This window comes from Amblyomma maculatum, chromosome 1 (assembly GCF_055883805.1).
Source record: "Amblyomma maculatum isolate TAMU_Amacu chromosome 1, ASM5588380v1, whole genome shotgun sequence".
NCBI classification, from domain to species: Eukaryota; Metazoa; Arthropoda; class Arachnida; order Ixodida; family Ixodidae; genus Amblyomma; species Amblyomma maculatum.
The window spans coordinates 316007140-316029007 of record NC_139344.1 but is presented as its reverse complement, the minus strand read 5'-3'; the positions used below and the strand labels follow the sequence as shown (position 1 = coordinate 316029007).

At 46.2% G+C, this 21868-nt stretch overlaps 1 protein-coding gene and 1 non-coding gene across 8 annotated transcripts in view; one reads left to right on the top strand and one right to left on the bottom strand.

The window, feature by feature from the left end:
- Positions 1-21868, bottom strand: part of hyd (E3 ubiquitin-protein ligase hyd) — a 264107-nt gene that overhangs the window by 204793 nt on the left and 37446 nt on the right. For 6 of the 7 annotated variants that reach the window (XM_084607224.1, XM_084607166.1, XM_084606954.1 and 3 more), the window contains exons 9-10: positions 16899-17012; positions 6042-6310 (exon numbers count right to left, since the gene is read on the bottom strand). In XM_084607224.1, coding sequence (XP_084463350.1) covers positions 6042-6310; positions 16899-17012 — 383 coding nt within the window. The remainder of the gene's footprint in view (positions 1-6041; positions 6311-16898; positions 17013-21868) is intronic. The other variant, XM_084607031.1, reaches the window with a different exon arrangement.
- Positions 898-971, top strand: TRNAS-GGA (transfer RNA serine (anticodon GGA)). Its single transcript has one exon. It is a non-coding gene; the product is annotated as a tRNA-Ser (tRNA).

Below are 21868 nucleotides of genomic sequence, written 5' to 3'. Positions count from 1 at the left end.
GCTGACAAATTTGTACGGCTAGCAGGTGCATACCAGTAAACAGCGTTACAAAAATAAAAAAGGGAGTATGAAATCATACTGATCATGCATGCAAGCATGCCCTGTGCCACTTAGTCTTCAAAGTCATATGGCTGTAATGTGAAATCTTCCAAACCCCTGTTTTGTCTTACACTATGCTAGTCTTTGGGACAAAAAAAATCACGAAAAAATCACTTTTTAGAAAATAGTTTTCAAAATCAACAGCTTTTTATCTACCTATCTGCTAAGGTTTTCCATCTCTAGGATCAGTATTTCAGTCACAATGCAATTTATATAATCGAAGTCGCACGACTTTGGGCTGAAAACGGTCCCGAGACAACCAACAACCCGCCGCGACAGTTATATTGCAGGCCTCAGATGGGCAGAAAGACGAGCTCAAAACAGAAAAAACTTGAACTCGTGGCAACTCCAGCAACCAAGTGGTAGTCGGATTGTTTTCTTGATGATGACAGCAGCGCAGCGGACAGTCAGAAAGGCAAATTTCACAATCGTCCGCCTGGAGTATGTTAACAGTTTCCGGAGGCTGGCGAAGTGTAAAACATACGGCGGTGATATTCGTGTTGAAGAAAGTAATCATGAATAAGAAATTGCCGTCAAACTTATTCTCCAGAACATAAACTGTGGGGACATCTTTTCATAGGGCTCGCCGCGCCTGTGCGCCGATCGGATCACATTCATAGTCCATAGTGAATGCACTTTCCTCCTGTGCAATGCAGAGTACTGGATGCAATGAGTAATTACTCCCTTATTACAAATCTACTCCACCTTGGGGGATTCCCCTAAATATTTGACCAACACCATTCCCACTTCGAGTTATAGATCAATTCGCTCTCGCCCTACCATCTGATCTGCTGACCGTCCTGGTTAGCTCAGTCGGTAGAGCGACTGCCCCGGAAAGGCGGTGGTGCCGGGTTCGATTCCCGGATCAGGACGAATTTTTCTTTAACTAAGAAGTTTCTGAGAAAGCTGTATACCTTTCCTTTGTAGCCGTATGGCTGCGCTTGGGTGGATGAAATGAGTAATTACTCCCTTATTAGAGTACTGAAAAGCAGCAAACAGCTCCAAATGACATTTTTTTTCACAATGAACGTCCCTCACAATGGTCTTGATGCGAGAACGTGGCAAAATGACAAGAAAAAAAAAAAAAAAGCTGCTGCCTGCATGTGACTTGCGCAGCCGAAGAAGTGACAACTAACATGCTGCAACTGCAAATCAAAATGAAAGAGGCAACACTTGGACGTTGGAAAGCAAAGAGATTACATCCCTAAAGGTTTCTAGCCATTTTAAATTCTAAATGTGTGCATTGCACCAGCAAATGTCCATTAAATAATCCCCTGTTACTATTCCACTGTTACTTTTTTGCTCTTTTCTCAAAACATGCATTGTCGACCACTTGCAGTTTTGCGGCCTCAATATCTTGGCACCCAAAGCACAGAGAGCTGAAATTTTTTTTTGCAATGGGAAGCTGAATGTATGCTGTGTGACATGTTGGGAGCAGATTTTTTTGTTTTTGAAATTTAAAATTTATTTTGATGAGTTTACTGACTTCATACATACACTTTGTACACTGAACTTAATTGAGCACTCTGCTTTCAAAAGGTGGAAAATGGTCAAAAAGTGTTTTGAAACTTAATTTCTGCTTCGACAACTCTTGTTTTATGTAATTAAAATTTTTCGCCGCTGAAAACCATATAGAAATACTCCAAATCACTGTTTATATGATAAAAGGTAGCGAAAAACTACTTCCAAACAGCAAAAAAAAAAAAAAAAGGGGCATTTTTCAAGTCCCGATATCTCTGCAACAGACCAACTGAGTGCAACCATCTTGGTCTGTATGGAAAGCAAGCTCCTTAGCTTCAAATTTCCCACTTCAGCGGTCTCCTGAGCGGAACCAAATGCATAAGAAGCAAAAGTTCAAGAGTCTCGCAATGATCCCTAATTGGTGGCGTGCATCATGCGAGAGCAGCGTGCTCCGCAATCGGGCTCCTCGGCGGCGGTAGCATTGTCTGCTACACGTGCCCCCTGCAGCGGCGGCGCCTGCTGCGCGCGCCTCTTGACTCGGCTCGCCGTGCCAGTCATTTGCCCAGACTCGCCACCTGTCCATGTTTGTTATTTGCACAGAGCATACTTTCGAATACGGATTATGCGGCCGCCATGTTCGCACGTACGCGCGACACAGAGTTTCGGAAGCGGATTTCACTGGTGGTCATGGGTCTACCGCTGAAGAACAAGACCGCTCAAGCCTACAGCACGCGTAAGCGAAAATCGCCAATGATGAAGTCATCTGTTTCAAGAACTTCTGATGTTCAACACTCTACTGAAGTTACGGGCGCAGAAGTGAATGCTATGTGCGTGGCTACGAGTGTCATCAATGTTACGGGCGTAGATGCGAGTGCTTCCTGCACGGCTACGAGTGTGACCGAAGTTATGGGTGTGGAGGCGATTGCTTTGTGCGCGACTACGAGTGTCTGTGGTGCCAATGAGGAGCCGCTGCCGAGTGCTCCCTGCGCGGACGATACATCGCTTGAAAGCACTAGGGACACTGATGAAATTTACACGCCGCGCTCTGGGTCGCTGGAAACATCATCAGGTCATCGCACCGCTCCTCTCAAAACTTCACGAATGTCGTCACGCTGTCGATAAGCACTGGGCGCACCATCCAGACAAACCTGCAGCCACGCTTCTTATCGCCAGAAGCGTCACAGGAAGTCGCCGCGAAAGTGCAAGCTAAGCAGAGTTCCGTGCCTGCAACTGCGTAGAAAATGGAACTGACGAGGGAGGAGGGCCAAGCATTCTCTAAAGGATGCACTCAGCGAAGATGAAACCTACAGTTTTATCCCATTCACTACGGAGGTTTGCGTGAACCATGTGAAGAAAAGCATGGGCACAGCCCTTCGTGCACTGGTCGCAAAAGGCAAAAAAGGTCAACCTATTGGCGGGAAAGGTGGCCTTACTCAAGACCTCATAAAGAAATTGACAAACTACTACGGAAAGGCCCTGTTCGAAAATAAAAAAAATTGAAGAAATGTAAAAGGCCGTGATGGCAACTTTTTATCGCATACCATATTTGCACGATTCTAACGCACCCCCGATTGTAACGCGCAGTAGTATTTAAGGCCCGGAAACCACAAAAACAGCTTGGAGCCAATTCTACCGCGCACACTGAATGACGCAGTCAGCAAGCGTCTGAATGTTGCCTAAAACATATAATCGAACCCAAGAACACAAATCGGAACATACGAACACAACCACGAGATGGCAACATTATAGTCTACTCGCCATCAAGAGTCGGAAGACAGCTCTTTTTCATTGTCCACTGACCACAAATGGTCATCGCGAACGCATGTCTCTGGGACATCTAATGCACGGGATGCTGCCCGGTTCCCCTCTTTTTCTACTAACAGGATAACTTAATGAAAGCGCCGTTGCCTTTCCATCTTGTCACTGTGCTGTGGGTGAATGCCTGAATCCAACGCAGCTTCTGGGTACACCAGCGAAACGGAACGTTTGCAAAAAATGGCGATCAAAACACTGGATCCGCACATGGATGGATCCGGCTCAAAACGGCTTGCTGAGGCAGCGCTAGCAGCGACAGACGGATGCCGCTGCCGCCGCTAGCGAGTCAAGAGAACGTGACTGCGTAGAACACCGTCGCTGCCATGCAGAAAGAGGAGGAGGGGAGGGGAAAAATAAGCTTGTCTTGCCCTCAGAAATTTATTCAGGAACACAATAAAAAAAGCAAGGTGGGAATCAGATTAGCGCTTCCAGAGATACTGCGAGTATAAGCAACCATACCAGGAAAAAAATTCATTGAGAAAATGGCCTTTGAAGTTTAAAACAACATTTTCAAGTCTAAAGTTTGTTTTTCACAGCAGCAGGTTGTGCCTTCCCTCCTCGATTCCCTCGGAGAGTGCATTTCCATCCGAACAGTGGACGACGCGTTATCGCTTGCGATGACAGACACGATACGATGACAGACAAGAGAGGCCGAGATAACTGAGGTTGATAGGGTCGGTACAGCAGGCACGCTTCAAATGCCGTCTTCTTATGCTAAAACAACATTTTCAAGTCTAAATTTTTTTTTTGCACAGCAGCAGGTTGCGCCTCCCCCTCCTCGATTCCCTCGCAAAGTGCATTTCCATGCGAATAGTGGACGGCGCTAATGACGCGTGATCGCTTGTGATGACAGACGTGATACGGGAGGCCGAGATCGCCGAGGTTGACATGATCGGTACAGCAGGCACGCTTCAAACGCCGTCTCCTTACGTTGACGCGAAGGATACCCGGTTGGAAGTGGCAGCGCAGTCGGTCTAGTAGTGGTGTAGCAGAGGCAGTACTGCTAGAAGCGTCTCTGCGACCGTTGGCAACGCGCTTCGCTAACTTCGCGATTCGGACGGCATTCACAGAATGACGAAATGTGCAGTGTTTTGAACTTCTTAGCACGCATCGTGACCGACCGTGCGACGATCCATAAGGTGCACAAAACCGTTCAAAACACGCCACCAGAGTTCGTAACGAGCGATGATGACGGCCATCTCAAAAGTGGTGAAACTTCAAGCGATTCAGCGAGCGCACAAAGAACACCAGCTCAGTAGGCAGCCGGAGCAGACGACGCGCCAGGAAGGGACCACCACGTCAGCACGCGCAGCAGCCAATAGCAGTCGCGAGATCCCCCGCGTTCTCATGGAGAGCGCGCTTCGTTCAATCCCAGCCTGAATTCGAGACGCTGGAAGCTCAACAATCCCTGCGAGGCCCCCAATCACAAGCAAGCCACGCTTCTAGCTACGCCGCGGACGCCGCCGGCGAAGGCAGCATGGAAAAGGCATTCACAAACAAAACAAGACTAAGATGGCGGCGCTCGGTTCAGCGGCAAAGAAATGGCGCGCACGAAGTTTGGGTACTTTTGCCATTCACTCATGCCCAGTTGTATATTTAATTTAAAGCAGTTCCACGATGAATTAGGTGTTTATAATTATAGAAAAAGTAGTTTATAACATATTGTCACCAACACACGTAGCAAGCAGCAGAACAACCGAGCTGGCCTTTTTTAATCAAGCGAAGCTCGAGAGAGACGAGGACGACACTAAGCCACGTGCCACGACATTCGGCCACTTGGTGGCGCCAGAAGATGGACAGCGGTGTGTGGACGCGCGCCACAAGATGGACAGCCGAGATATGTACTTTTTGAAAAGCCGACTTTTTCGCGATTTTTCGACTTTCGAAGCTTGCGTCCCCCCTTAACTACAAAGTTTTGCTGCTATCTTTTTTTTATCACTTACTCAATATATTTATTGTTACTAATACCATTGTGAAGAGGAATTCCTCCTCTAATATTTGATACTAGACACTCCTGTATCAAGCAAAGTTTGCTAAAGAAAAAAATATGTTATTGACACCACCCCGAAACCACCCCTTTCCCAACGGAAAGGAAAGTGTTAATCAAATGCATGCTCTGCTTAATGTTCCCTGGTGCAAATTCAAGTTTTTCACTCTATGCTTTTTTTTCATACACCAGGTTTCCACACCCGGTTTTGCTTCAATCTTGCTCTGACCCCGCCAGGGTGGCGCAGTGGTTACGGCGCTCGACTACTGCTCCCAAGGACGCGGGATCGAATCCCAGCCTCAGCTGCCGCTTTTCGTTGGAGGCGAAAAGCAAGGCGCCCGTGTGCTGTGCGATGTCAGTGCACGTTAAAGAACCCCAGGTGGTCGAAATTTCTGGAGTCCTCCACTACAGCATCTCTCATAGCCTGAGTCGCTTTGGGACGTTAAACCCCACAAACCAACCAATCAATCTTGCTCTGTGCTGCTGCTCCGGCCATCACTACATACTGGTGGCAGGAATTTGAGATACATGAACATCCAAACCAATAAGTATTCCACTTTGAATATTAGTCATAGGCACACATTTTCCTTCTTTTCTAAAACATTCTTTTCTTTAGGATGAGTAATACCTATTAGGACCTGAGCGCAGAAATGACAGTCATGGTGGGTGCAGCACTCACCACCAGTAAAGGGCGCCCGACTGGAGCCTCACACAGGAGTAGAGCGAGCATACATAGAGTGCCGCCACAGGATCCTGCTGGAACTCTGGGAAGCTCTGCGCAGGCTGCTCCAGCTTGGGTGCCACGGGGGCCAGTGAGTCATCCAACCAGGTGGCCACACGGCCCGACTCTGTCACCACTGTGGCGCGCACGCACCGTGCTTCCAGAAGCAGGCACCGCTCCCCACCCAAGCCAAGTGACAACGTCTTCGGGTGGTGGACGCCTGGCTGCTGCAAAAAAAATCATGGGGGTTTGACACTCTTTCCACCAAAAATCAAGTGATGATCGATTTTAGGATCCCATTAAACAAAGACCTGCGATGAGTGCAGTCTAATCACACTCGATATAACCTATCCAACAACATATGACTTGATGCTGTAGTGCAAGTTAAATTTTTGACCACAATTAACTAATTAATGGCAATTTATTAGGACCTGCAATTATACTCAACAGAAGCTATCCAACAATATACAGTCACACCTGAATATTTCGAATTTCGGTTATACTAAACCCATAGATTATCCGCTAGAAAATTCCATGTAAAAATACAGGAAAAGTCAAGTCATATGTCTCAATCCAATTTCACCAGTCACTTGATATATCGAACTCCGCACCACAAACTCGAAGGTGCACTTTCCCCAAAGATGATCACATCACCCTCAGTTGCATGACATTTGCAAGCCACATGTGGAAGGAACGACACAGAACCTGTTCGTAAGAGCCTGTCTAGGGCAGCGCCAGATCCTGAAAGTACGATTTTTTTCCGAAGAACCACACATCTGCTGCGTTCGTTTGGCATGCAGAACCACATGATGTTTGCAAGCCACATCAGGGTGTTTACCAAGTTGATACAGTCGAACCCGGATATATCGAACTCGAAGGGGATCGCGAAATAGTTCGATATATCGATAATTTGATATACAGAAATCAGCTTGAAACACTACTTGCAATCGTGAAAAATAATACGGTATTTGTCGCGTAGTCAACCCACTCGCATAATGAACCCACTCCCCATTTTTGCCCCCGAAAATTTCCGAGAATTTGAAAAAAAAAAAAAAAATGTTCGGTGGCATGTTCCTCCATTTCGACCGTCGCATCCACAGCTCATTAAGTGGCAGCGCGCCAAGATGCTGCGCAGCGATAACGCCATGACGTGTAACTTTTAACTACACTTTTCATAGATCCTGCAGTGGCAGGGAGCGAACTTGACCGAGTGCTTGCGTGATGGCTTCATTGCATAAGCCTGGTTCGATTTATCGTGCCGCGCTTGGGGTGCCGCGAGTTGGGGTGCCGCGTGCCGCGAGTTCGATATAACCAAAATTCGAAATATCCAGGTTCGACCGTATTTCCAAATTACTCAAGTGCATATGGAAAATTCCTTGATTGACACAGTACTTTGTCTTATGCTAAAATGGGCTGACAAAATCCTGCCTGATGCTATCATTCTCTAGTCATCATCATCAACCTGACTATGCCCACTGCAGGGCGAAGGCCTCTCCCATATTTCTCCAATTAACCCGGTTCTGTGCTAGCTGCATCCACTTGACCCCTGCGAACTTCTTAACCTCATCCGCCCACCTAACTTTCTGCCGCCCCCTGCTACGCTTTCCTTACCCTGGAATCCAGTTTGTTACCCTAAGCGACACTCGCTTATCCTCTCTTCGTACTACATGTCCTGCCCATGCCCATTTCTTCTTCTTGATTTTCACTAGAATGTCAGTAACTTGAGTTATTTCTCTGACCAACTCTGCATGCTTCCCATTTCTTAATGTGCTTGCAAAATACGCTCCATCCCAATCTTATTCTTCTTATTTCCTTTTCATGGTCCGGATCTACAGTTGCTACCTGTCCTAAGTAGACATATTCGCCTACTACTTCCAGTGGTTCACTACCTAACGTAAACTGCTGTTCCTTCCCGAGGCTGTTGAACATTACCTTAGTCTTCTGCATATTGATTTTCAAGCCTTGATTTCTACATTTCCTGTCTAGGTCATCAATCAATATTTGCAGTTCATCCCCCAAGTTACAAGGCAATGTCATCAGCAAATCGCAGATTACTGAGGTATTCTCCATTTACCCTTATCCCTAACAGCTCCCATTCCAAGTCTCTGAATACTTCCTCTAAGCAAGCTGTGAATAGTACTGGGGAGATCGTGTCTCCTTGCCTAACACCTTTCATTATGGGGAATTTTGTTACTTTCTTTATGCAGAACTATGGTTGCTGTGCAACCACTATATATATTTTCCAGCACTTTCCACACAGCTCGTCTACCCCCTGATTTCGCAATGCCTGCATCACCGCCGAGGTTTCAACTGAGTCGAATGCTTTTTAGTAATCAATGAATGCTATGTATAAGGGCTGGTTATATTCCGAGCATTTTTCTATCACCTGATTGATGGTATGGATATGATCGATAGTAGAGTACCGTTTCCGAAATCCTGCTTGATCCTTTGCTTGATTGCAGTCTAAGGTTGTCCTGATTCTATTAGCGATTACCTTAGTAAATACCTTATACGTAACAGACAGTAAGCTGATTGGTCTGTAATTTTTGAGGTCCTTAGAGTCCCCTTTCTTGTGAATGAGGGTAATGTTTGCATTCTTCCATGGTTCCGGTACCGTCGATGACACCAGGCACTGCGTATACAGGGTGGCCAGCTTTTCTAGCACGATATCTCCCCTGTCCTTTAACAAATCTGTAGTTATCTGATCCTCTCCAGCTGATTTCCCCCCTTTCATAGTTTCTAATGCCTTCTTGACCTCGTCCTTCGTCACTGGTGGGACGTCTGACTGTTTTTCCCTACCGCCAATCTCCTTACGGTCCTGACTACTTTGGCTACTGTAGAGATCTGTATAGAACTCCTCGGCTACTTTATCTTGTCCATATTCGTGATGACATTGCTCGCCTTGTCCCTTAGCGCATACATCTGATTTTTGCCTATGCCCAATTTCTTCTTTACAGCTTTAAGGCTTCTCCCGCTCTTTACAGCATGCCCAATTTTCTCCATGTTATACTTCCTTATATCGGCCACCTTGCGCTTATTGATTAGCTTTGATATCACGGCCAATTCTACCTGGTCTGTTTGATTGGAAGCTTTCATACTCTGGCATTTCTTAATTAAATCTTTCGTCTCTTTAGACAGCTTACCGGTATCCTAACTATCCCACCGCCTACTTCTACAGCGCACTCAGTAATGATATCTCTGAAATTATTGTTCATTGCTTCTAGGGTAATGTCACCATCCTCGGTTACAGCTGAATATTTACTCTTCTGCCCTCCCCCTCACCGCTAATTCGTTGATGGGTTTCTTTCTTACTAATCTGTAGTGTTCCTTTTTCAGATTTAGGCTAATTTGGGACCTCACCATCCTGTGATCACTGCATCACACTTTCCCGATTACCTCTACATTTTGCATAATGGCGGGGGTTGAACACAGTATGAGGTCAATTTCATTTTTAGTCTCCCCATTAGGGCTTTTCTGTGTTCACTTCCGGTTCTTCCATCTGCTGAAGGTATCCATGATTCTTAAGTTATTGCGCTCTGCAAACTCAACTAGTAACTCCCCTTTGCTATTCCTAGAACCAATGCCACAGTCGCCCACTGCCTCGTCTCCAGCCTGCGTTTTCCCTACCCTGGCACTGAAGTCGCCCATTAGTACAGTATACTGAGTTTACTTTTCGCATTGCCGATTCTAGTTTTTCGTAGAAGCTTTCAATTGCCTGGTCATCATAACTACATGTAAGTGCATAAGCCTGTTTACCGCTTATTAAGCCTAATTATGATGCCTGCCACCCTCTCATTAATACTATAGAATTCATCTATATTACCCGTTATATGCTTATTGACAAGGAAACCTACTCCTCGTTCTCGCCTCTACGGCAAACCTCGATAACACAAGTACATGCCCATCCTTCAGTACAGTATATACCTCATTTGGCCTCCTAACCTCACTAAGCCCTATGACATCCGATTTCATACCCTCTAGTTCCTCTAACAGCACTGCTAAACTAGCTTCACTAGCTAGGGTTCTAGCGTTAAGCGTTGCCAGGGTCAGTTTCCAATGGTGGCCTGTCCAGCGGAGCCAGGAATTCTTAGCACCCCCTGCTGCGTCACAGGTCTGACCACCACCGTGGTCAGTTGTTCCGCAGCTGCTGGTGCCCGAAGGCCAGGTTTGTTGGAACTAACCATGAGAGGTTGCGGCCAATTACTGCACCATCGCACCCCAAACCTGTTTACGCAATTCCATCGACATGCAGATTTTTTATTTTTTTCCCTGGTGGAGAATTGCGCGGAACCGGGATTTGAACCTCGGTCCTCTTGCATGCAAGACGGATGTTCTGCCGCTACGCCGCCGCTGCACCTACATAACCGCTGCATTCTCTAGTAAGCATGTAAAAAAATAAAAACAATATAATCCGCTTTGAACGATAACAAGTTCGCGTTTATTTCGAGGAGGGGATCAAAACTAACTTTCTTATTTCTTGACAGAATGGGCTGAAATTTGGCACAGAAACTGCAGATTGCAATAAAAAGACAAATATAAAGTTTCATGAAGATATCTTCATTAGTGTTTGTTTTATAGCAATTTATATGTTCGCTGCTCGTGGAAAGCCTGGCACAGTAACAAAACATGGTAGAGAGCCAAGAATACTTTGCATGCTTGCCCATGCTTAGATTTTTTTTTTTTCAAGCGCTAATAATTTTTTATCAAACATTACATGCACACGACTGAGCGTCACTGCATAGAGCCATGTACTTGTTGTGAAATAATAAAATAATGAAAAGATAAAGAAACATTTCAAGACTGTCTTTAAATGCAGCACAATTTAAGGATCACAGCAAAACAATCTAGATCAAAATCGGTTCATCCATTGTTGTGCTATGCTTTCTATGAGCGAGGTGATCGACAAAAAAAACGAAATTGAGAAAACGGCCTGCAAAGTTTTGCAAGCACTGCACATTTATTAAAAGGCACCAGGGCTGTAATATTTTGCATCACTGCTGTCAGGCATCTTCTTACACCTTTGCCTCTTTGTTTGGTGAGCTTTTGAAGCTTTCTTTGAGCGTTCGTAGTCCTTTTCTTGAGCCCTCCGGACGGCAAGGGCACTAGGATGTACACCCAACTTGGCACACATTTCAGAGTACGCTCTTTGGTTCCCTGAATTGTACTTTATGACTGCCTCATTTACAGCTGTCTCGACTACAAAAAGTGAGGCATGCTCGTCCTTTGACAATGTGGACCAAATAACAAAATGCAAACTCTCAGCTGCATTCTGTGTCCTTCCATTCTTGCAGTGCTCTAGCAAGCGGACGTCTGAAAGGCGCTGATACAAGGGCAGCATGGCTTGGGCAACTGCTCATAAGCTTATATTTATGAGCAGGCTGTGCTTCATTTTTCGCTTCTGCTGCTCTCTGCTCACACCAGCTGAGTGGACCAGGGGGGCACAGTTCATGGTGAGGGTCACTGTCAGTAGATGTTACGTGCCAGTATGTGGCCATGACAGCTCTGTGCATCGCAGAAACATCATTGGTGTTCCTGCTGATGGCCAGGCCGTAGTAGTTGGTGAGCTTTTTTATCAACTGTTGCGTGAGCCCACCTCTGCCACCGAGTGGTTCGCCTTTCTTGGCCTTACTCACTATGGAGCGAAGGCCTGTGCCCATTCTTTTTTTGACATGATTTATGCAGTCTTCTTTTGTGACTGGTATGAACCCATAGGGCTGTTCATCTTGCAATGCCTGGAAAACACGGCTGTCTCCATCACAGACAACTGCCGTATATCGCAGGTCGTTCTTGGCCAATGAACGGCCAAAAAGCTGCAAAGCGGCCTCCACTTCCATTCTGCCAGCGCCAACTTCCGTGTTTTTTTGGCACCGATGTTGCTGTTTCCACTGAAGGTGTGTTGGGTCACTTTCTGCTGGCCCTAAACTGCACCCAAGGCAGAAGTTTGAAAGAACAATGCTGTCCAGCACAAGCCCTGTATAAAACTCTGTAATACACCCTACCCCAATATGGGAGCTATGACCGCGCGTCAACCACGTGCCATCATAAACAACAGTCACATTTTTTGTGAAGCCAACCTCCATCTCTCTGTAAAAATTTTTCACAGCAGTTGCGGCTTCCCTAAAGACTCTGTCGGCAGCCTCCTCTGCAGCAGGCTTGAATAACTCCTTCAAGTGACCTTGGAAAGTCCTGTGGTGTAATCCACGATGGGACACATTCATGACGGCCCAGAAATTGTTCGGAGCTGTTTGCCCTTTCCCTATTGTTTTAACAGCTTGCACTGAACAAATGTTCACATCAAACACCCGTGCACCTTCCTTCCTTAGAGATGACCACTGGGACTCGATTGGGCCACAAGCAGTGCATGACAGCACCATTTTCACGGCCAAACCGAGTCTTGTACTGCAGAGTACACTCATAGAACGCTGTTGACAATTTGGGCACAAAGTTTTAGCGAGCAAAGAGTTGACTGTTGAAACTTGCACAAGAATAAACTCACTGTCAGAAGGAGCCAAAAGTTGTTCCTCGCCTTGCTGTTTCATCAAGCTCAACTTCCGTTGAGTTGCGGACACTGCGCGAAGGGAGTCGCGAACACCGCATGCCTGCGCTTCTGCCGTCGTCGCAGACACGAAACGCGGCTCGTGGCGCGCCTGAATGGTGCGACGGTCGGGTGACGAATCATCCGGTGAATTTTCAGGTACCCCACTGTAGCTCGTCGACGGTTGGGGCTCATCCGCAGGCTGAATGTCCAAGTCACGCGATGCGTCCGAGACAGAGTACACCGTCTCTGCTGGCAATGGTGACCTTCGACCAGCGTCGCTTGCAACAACGCGATCTTGACTGCTGATTATCACGGCCGCTCGCCGCGGTGCGAGAGCCTCCGCTGGTGCGTCATTCGTCGTCTGGGTGATCGGCGTTGATAGCATAGGGCGATTACCAGCTTCGCTGCTGCTGTCGAACAGTGCAAGATAGCACGCCACGCTATCCGCATGTTCAGTCGGGTGCTCCGCCGGCTCCGCGTCTCGTGCTGGCCGCCGTATTTTTCTCGCCGTAGGAGGCTTGCGCTTCCGTTTTCCGAAGGCGTGCTTCGTCAAAAATTTCTTCTCAAACGAGCGACGATCCATCTCTATTATGGGAGCTGCGAGAAATGAAGACGCCGGCGTGGTTCGTGAAGCACAGCAGCGTTCCGCTGCGGTTGCCAACTTGCCCACTGCCACAGCAGCAGCCAATGGGAAGGCGCCTTTCAACACGGCAGCCAATCGGAGGCGCGCTTTCATCGAAGGGCTCGCGTGATCCACCCCCGGCAGACCCACGCTTCTTTCGTGTTTGTGCGATTGTGACAAGATGGCTACGACCGAAGAATTCACAAACAGCACGGCGAGAGGCTGAGCTTTCGAACGATACCAAGATGGCGGCACTCGATGGCGGGAACGACGAGATATGGCTCCGCTAACTTCGGTGATTTTGCGCGATTTAAAGCTGCTTTTTCGCCCTGTGCACTGACAAATTATTTTTTTTCAGGCACTTTTAGTGCGTTTTCAGCCAAACCATTTTGATACAACGTAGATTAGGTGTTGTAGAATCCGAAACGCGTGGTTTCCAAAAACCGATTTTTTACGCGATTTTCGCGATCTGATATCCCCGCGTCCCCCCTTAAATGCAAAACAGAAGGGAGACATTATCAAAACATCACAAATCGACTATCTTAAAAAAAATGCTATAAACAACCGCAAATCAAATCAAATCCAGCATTTTCAAACACAGTAACCGATCGATATTTCGGACTTCAATCATTCGAACTTGCATTTACTTCGAACTTGATTCAGAAACCGTCAAGCGCCACTTAGTAATGTGTACATTTTCACGAACTTAGCCCTGACACACCGCATTTTACATCTGCCCTCTTACGAGCCAATTTTGCTGGTGGTTTGGAACCTGCGAGCGAAACAAAATGATGATGACAGAGGCGTACCGCTGCGCCATCCGTTGTGTGCATACAAAACCCGCGCTGTGGAAGCTTTAGGACGCGTCAGTGGCCAGTCGGACCGACATACTGGCAATACCATACTTACTCGCATAATGAACCCACTTTTCTTTTCAAGAAAAATCAACGTTAGTTTGAGGGGCGGATTCAATATGCAGGAAAAGTTGCATTCTTCTTTTCTGTTTTTTTTTTTTTTAATTATTTTTATTTATTTTCTTACGGGTCATTTATCACAGCCATCAATCATCAAAGAAAGTAGGCAGTCAGCCGCTATCACGACGCCAGCTTTAGCATCCTTTATGCCCATGGAGGAAGAAGTTTTCTTTTTTTTTTTTCAAGTTCGCAGTGACAATATTGGGAGGTGGACGTATGCAAGCAAATATAGCACCCTGAGCAAACGACTGCTGTGCCCAAGGTAGCCGCATGGGCGATGCAGGCATGCAATCCCTAGATCAGCTGATCTAGAGACTCGTATTATCTCTACTGGCTCTTTTCTCAGTTTGCAAATGAATGATGATGATACCAGTGGCGACATCTGGCGGCGGCTTTGAGTACTAAGCACTGCGCTCGCTCTTTGCACATGAGAAGAAAAATTATGCGTTCGCGTCCATTTTCTATCACTCATTATGTGCTTCTGATATATAAAATAACGTATGATGCCCTTGTTAGCGCTATTATTGCTAGAATTTCTTGCTTATTTCCTGAATTCGTAATTTACAAGTTCCCAGCAGTGTTCCATGAACCTGTTACTTCATTTGGGCCTAAAACATAGCAACCTCAATGTAACGAATTTTGCGATTTAACGAAATTTTCGGCTGCAAGTACGACTTTGTAATATTGAGGTTCTACTGTATAGCGAAAGCTGATATAAAACCGGAGATAACATTCTTCCAAAATGATGACTGTGTACAAAATTTAATTTTTCAGAAATCGGCAAAAAATTGTTTTCGGCATATTTTTGAATTACCAAAGCTAACAGCAACTCGTTAAAATGAGTTACGACTAGTTTCCAGTGTGGGTGCACCATTTAAGGTCGAGAATACCTGCCCTTGCAACTCGGGAGCAAGTTTATTTCAACAATATTTGCGACTTCACATGCCGTGCGTGACGCTGTTCAGCGACCACCGCTGCTGCCGTGCCGCTAGCTTTTCAATTGCTCATTCTGGTGCGGCCGTGAAAACTGCTTAGGCATCATTTTTTCATCTGCGCTGTCACAACTGCGCTGCCCCTTCGCAGCAGTGAATCGCCTCGAGGAAATCATTCGTGCTCCTTCGCAGCAGTGAATCGCCTCGAGGAAATCATTCGTGCTCCTCTCTGTGGCACTGACCACTGCCGGCTACATTGTTCTTAGCATATCGCGGAGCGTCCGCGCTTCATCATTGATTACAAATAACAGGATGCGGCATTGCCGCATCACCTCTGCGCTCCTTATATCTACCTTTCTTTGCTCTTTAGGCTAACATGACACTCTAATCTAAATTTTCTGCATTTTACACTGTGGTCGTGATGACTGAACATCGCTAAACCAGCTAGGCCTAACTGCACGACCTCTTCAAAATGGCCCCAGTCCGCAAGCAGTTGATGCCAACAGCCAAGCAAAAGTGGCCAGTTTGATCACATGCTTTTGGCGCCCAATAGCAGCATGTGTTCCGCACAATTTTCTCCCTTTGTTTCCCACTTCGGGTGTCCACTCACGGACGCCGATCCAGATATAGGAATAGCCTGAATCATGCTCTTTCGAATTAGATCAATAGATGCCGGTGGAGCACGTATTTCTTGAACCACAGCCGATCAAATCTCAACGCAATTTGCCCTCAACTTAAAGAGCCAAGCGTACAGATTCGCAACTTTGGAACGCTGCAGCATGAGAAATAGGTGGTCATAATCAACCAAATTTGCAGATACCAGTTGTGGAAACGTCTCAGGACCGCGAAAATGAAATCGAAAATGCGATTTTTAGACGAATTTTTGGCCACAAAGAGCCGTGTCCCTCTTTAATGCGCCATAATGTTCGACTTTTATTCACAGTTAACTGTAATTAATCACAATGCATAATTAGTAAAGCATTCATGCGGTCATAAGCAGCCAGTAAGTCATGGTCATGCACTAGTTCCCCATAGCCCGCTACACAAGCAACACTTGTCGCTAAGCAGGCCAAGTCCCAGCTTGACCTTGGCTAATCTTGAAAGTCAGGTTAACGGAATGAGCTGTTTTCTGGCTTTGCACCTGGAGTATGCAGAGTTATCTCTCTAAAAGCAAGATTTGTAGTACCTACTCCTCTGTCTCAAAGCGAGGGCCTTACAGGCCTTGATGCTGAAACGACAATATAATGCAGGCCAAGTTTACATAATGCCACATTTTTTGCACCCCTCTGAGAGTCGAGGAAGATCAAATGCATGTGTGCTCGCAGATTACTGTCAATCTCGTTAGTTGTGCTCCCATAATTTATCTATGGCGGTACAATGCACAAAAAAGACTAACTTTAATCTCCTAAGCAAAGCAACCACAGAATGAAATCATAAGCAGGTTTAACTTCCCCAAAGCACCACCTAAGATGATGGCAAGGTACACATACAACAAAGGGTACGAATTGAGATATATTTGTCCCATTTAAGTTTTACATAGGCCACCACCTTTCAGGTATTAAAGCAAAGCAATGCTATGACTGACAGTTTTCAGAGAACAGAATGGAGACAAAAGTGTCATTCGAGGACATGTTCCCACCTCACAACTACGCATTGTGTTCTCATGTTCGCACAACAAAAACTCAGTCCTGCTGTCGAGTGCCAATGCCTGAAGTCTCCCTTCAATTTTCCAGAGACAAATGTGCTTACTTCAGTGTTCTTGTAAGGTTCCGGTTCACTCCACTTCCACTGGTGTAGCTGCCCCGTGGAGCTCAGGGCAACAAGCTCAGAGTAGAGGGCCACAATGTGAACAAATTTGGCACCCTGGAACAGATGGGGAAAGAACATTGTGCCAGTCCGCACAGAGGAAAGACACTCAACCACAAAGCGCATCCAAACACTTCAGAACAGGCTATTCAGTATAAAAGTAAAGCACAATCTAGGAGTAGTGCTCTATTCCACACCTGCCAAGGTCAGGGAAAAAGAAACTGCAAACATTTTCAGTTCTGAATTCTGTGCAGCAATGAAGTACCAGCGCCACTGCCCCTTCTGTCACAATGAAGTGTTCAAAATGGGAAAAACTCACAGGGTGGTTTACTGTGTAAAATGAGACGAAGTGACTACTCTTTGGAGCATTTTTGCTGCACATCATAGTAAGGTAAAAAACTCGAGAGCAGCATGTACAGTCTTTGCCAAAAGTATACGGCCCAAGAGGTTCGATTCTAAGCACTGTAACACAGCTGCTGGCAGCAATACTGGAATATGAATGTAAGCTAGAGGAGAATGAAGGCGAGATTTGTCATCTATAACGCTAGAGTTGCTTTACCAGCCTCGTTACTGGGCTTAGAACAAAAATCCTTGGGCCGTATACTTTTGGTAAAGACTGTACATATTTATAGTTACGAAGTGCCATCTTTAGTTTTTTACACATGCTCACTCTTCGATTACCACACCTCTCCAGTCTGCTGCTCAGCGCGATCCTTTAGCAGGCAACACATTTCACAGCACTTCTGCAGGCAGACTGTGGTACATTCCTCTGCTCCCACCATGCTCTCCTTCCTTCCAAGGTGATCGTTCCACAAATGATTCTTGTTGTGTATAGTGGGCGCTACTGTTGCAAGCATCACCTACATTCATCTGTATAGCGTGTTGCACAATTAAAGGCGCAATGTAGAATGCTTCTCCCAGCTAAACCGCGGAATCCTCACAGTTAAAATTTTGCACAGAAATGGTATTTTGTTGCTAGTATTTTTTAATACCAAATTTTTTGGGGGTACCTGCCTGATTCGATTAAAAGAAGTCAGATGTTCTCATCTTATGCGGCGGCGACGACGCCAGACGAGCCGCAGCCCCAGCGATGGTACTGGTGACGCCACCTCATGCTGCTTACAACAACTCAAACCTTCTGCTAGAAACGTTCGCCCAACGCCCCCTCTTTTCCTGCTACAGAGTTGTTGTAGTAGCATGAAGTGGCGCCACCAGTACCATTGCTGGGGCAGCGGCTCGTCTGGCGTCGTCGCCGCCGCATAAGATGGGAACATTTGACTTCTTTTGATCGAATCAGGCAAGTACCTCAAACAAATTTCGTATTAAAAAATACTAACGACAAAATGCCCTTTCTGTGCAAAATTTTAACTGCGAGGATTCCACGGTTTAGCTGGGAGAAGCATTCTATATCGCGCCTCTAATTGTGCAACGCGCTGTATATGAACATCGTCATCAGAATAAATGACTCAATTGGTGGTACGCCACCCACGAACTGTGGCATCTTTGTTCACCCTCGCGCCAATACTTTGGCAGCCACGACATACTGGCACAGTCGATGATAGCCTGTAGTTTGAAGTTCTGCCATCTCGACCACGGGACCCTGACAAATCACATGTGAAAGGCGTGTCAACTACGCGATGGCTTCACTTGCTTTATCGCCAATGGCCTTTTTCCAAGAAATACAAGTGGAATGCGTTAAAGCTGACAGTAGTTGCCTTGGGAGGCCAGCAAGACGCACGGATGTTGGTTGAGAAGGTGAAGAGGCATTGTGGAGGAAAGGTTGATTTGGAGACTGGTCTGTCCTACTTTGAGTCTTCTGCAGGCCTTGACACAGCCTTGCCACACTCCCGGAACACGACCTCGGCAGCAACAGACACTACCAAAGCAGCTGATGATGATCATGAGTCGGTACAGGATTCAATGCAGGCAAATGACACAAGGCACCAAGAAGTTTCGCCAAACATGGTGCAGAATGTGCATGGTGGATCGCAAACGGAACACAGACAACAAGGACCACTTTGCAGATGGAAAACGTGGCTGCGAAAGTGCTGCGCAGACCTCGACGTCAACGGGAAGTGCCCATGCGGCACCAGGAACTTGAAGTTGCTAGTTATGTGCTCCGTTTTCTTTTCTTTTTTGCTTATGCCTAAAGCAATTTTGGAGTTTTTATTGCATGCATTTCTTTTGTTCTTGTGTGTAGAGGGCGCTAATGTTGCAAGCATCACCTACATTCATCTCTATATAAACGTCATCAGAATAAACGAGTCAGTTGGTGGTAATGCCGCCGCCCACGAACTGTGGCGTCAGTCTTTGTCTTCAACCTGGCGCTGATACTTCAACACCACTACAATTCCCAATTTGAGAAATATATGCCAAAGTGTTTTGACCTTAACCCTTTTACTGTTTTTGCCGTACGGGCACTGCGGTCGCATTCCATCCCGCGGGATTTTTGCCGCACGGGTACTGCACTAAACACATAGCGTCTAAAAAAATTCAACACTGGGGTTTTTTTATTTTTTATTTTTCTGAATAATTCGACAGTCAAAGGAATAAACCTAGTGCAGGCTTATTAATATGATGATAAAACATTACTGCACAATTTAGGTATTTTTTTGCCTTGTAGGGAACTGGAACAGGCATGTGAAAGGATAAATGTAATTTCTCATGCTGTTTCCAGGTGTAATACATGGCTCTATGACAAGCTTTTGCAATATTGGGGGATGGTGCTCTCACATATTTACTATAGACTTTCTCTTCAAGAGCAGAGCTACACATTGATGTCATTCACTTTGCTGTCACTACATTCTAAAAAAAGTTAGTTGTCTGAAACTTCAAACGCATTTTTCTCATTTCGGTGTTTTCGAGCACTGCACTCAGTCTTAACGGGGCTTTTTTCTGTTTTGCTTTTAAATGACATTCACAAATTAGGCATCATTGTAATTGCACTAAAAAGATCTAGGGAGTGATGCTATTCATACTGCACTAGTGCAATTGTGCTAATTAAAAATTAGCATTGTAATTAGACATAATTAAGCAAAAGTGTATGAAGTAAGAGCTGGTCTGTTTCCTTGTCTATAATTTGCTTTCAAATGAATAAAAATAGCATCACCCCCTAGAACATGTCTTTGGCACCGAGCTAATGCACTTACTTTTAGCGTTTGGCAAGGCGAAATTGCCAAAATGTCCCGTAAGAAGTACCTTTTAATTACTTTTTGAAACTTCAGCAGTCCCTGAACCAGTGCAGCTATCAAAAATCCAAGCACGTGGCAGTAGAGGGCGCCCGCCCCAATCACCTATGGTATGATAAAGCGAACGTACTGAAAACGACGCTTGCACAACCGGAAGAGCGCTGGCACTCTGACAAGTTCGCTTCCCCTTTGCTAGAGCCAACGTCGAAAGGTAAACACATCGCTATGTTAATCACTGCGCAGCATCTTGGCGCACTGCCAAGAAATGCCTTTTCGACCGCTGCAGCGCGAAACAAAGGGACGCACTAACAGCTGATGCCTTTTTTTTTTCTCAAGTTCTTAGGTAAAAATCGCGGGTGGGTTCGAGTGGGTTCTTTATGCGAGTAAATACGGCAAATTTACCCTAATGCACATGGTTCTTATCTGTTTTTACGAGGCCATTTGATAATTCGAACATCGGATAATCCAAACTTTTTTCCCGGTCCCGTGAAGTTCGAATTAACGAGCTTTTACTGTAATAAAAAAAATTATTTTAAGGGGAGATGCGGGTCGAAAAACGCGGGTTTTTTCGAAAATGACTGATTATTTGTTTTTACTTGTTTTGTCAAGTTTAGTCTCTACTTTCATGAAAATAAAAATCAAGGCTGAATTTAATCAGGAAATGGACTGAAATTGCGTTTAAAGAGCTCACAGTGGCTGTTGAATGACCGAAACTACGCTATTTTCGAGCGCCCTGCGGCCGGCATGGCGCGGTTTCTCGCCGCTGCGGATCACGTGAGGAGATCAGCCAAGCCACATTCTCCCAATCACCACAGTTGCCCGGCGGTCTACAACGCAAGAAACAAAAAAAAAAGAGCATGCCTTCGTCGCTTTTTGCGAGCGCTGGGACTGGTTTTTAAATCACGTGGTATAAACTGGGCATCGCCATTGGCCGCCGTGCGCGCGCATGTGGCGAAGCCCACTTGCTGGCTCCATGCTACATCGAGGTGCGTTTCCGAGTGACAATCGTTCGGCAACTTTATCTTCGTCATGGATAAAGCACAATCGAACCAACGCAGTCATCGAGGAGTGAAATACCGTTCTGTTCACAAATATAGAGGACGCTGGCGAAAATCGAAAGCGAAGGCTAGTGCTGTGACAACTCGACCTGTGGCAGTTAGGCCTAGTGGAACAGACGCCGATCCCTCCAGCGTTTCAGATGCCTCCGGGGAATTTGAAGCGGCGTTAGATTGTATGAGTGCCTCGGAAAAAAAGATTGGGCATTTCTAAGGTGAGGAAATAGCCTGCAATGAGGCATCATCTGTCATTATGACTTCACAGCGCTGAACGTTCTTGTGGGCGGCGCGATTTGCCTAAGCCAGCGTTCAGGACTTCCCGTGTCCGGGAACCGGCCGCAAAGCGTTGACTCACTTCGTTCCTTGAACTAGCCTGCAATGAGGCATCATCTGTCATTATGACTTCACAGCGCTGAACGTTCTTGTGGGCGGCGCGATTTGCCTAAGCCAGCGTTCAGGACTTCCCGTGTCCGGGAACCGGCCGCAAAGCGTTGACTCGCTTCGTTCCTTGAACTACTCTGTGAGAACGCTGCCTACCCGCAATGCGTCCTTTCCACAACATACTGATTGCAGAGAGTTGCGGCGTGCAGGGACGAAAGCAAGGATGCGGGCCGAGATTGGCAACGGGAGCTCGGATGAAAGCTTCACCGTCAACGTCAAAGCTGCTGTG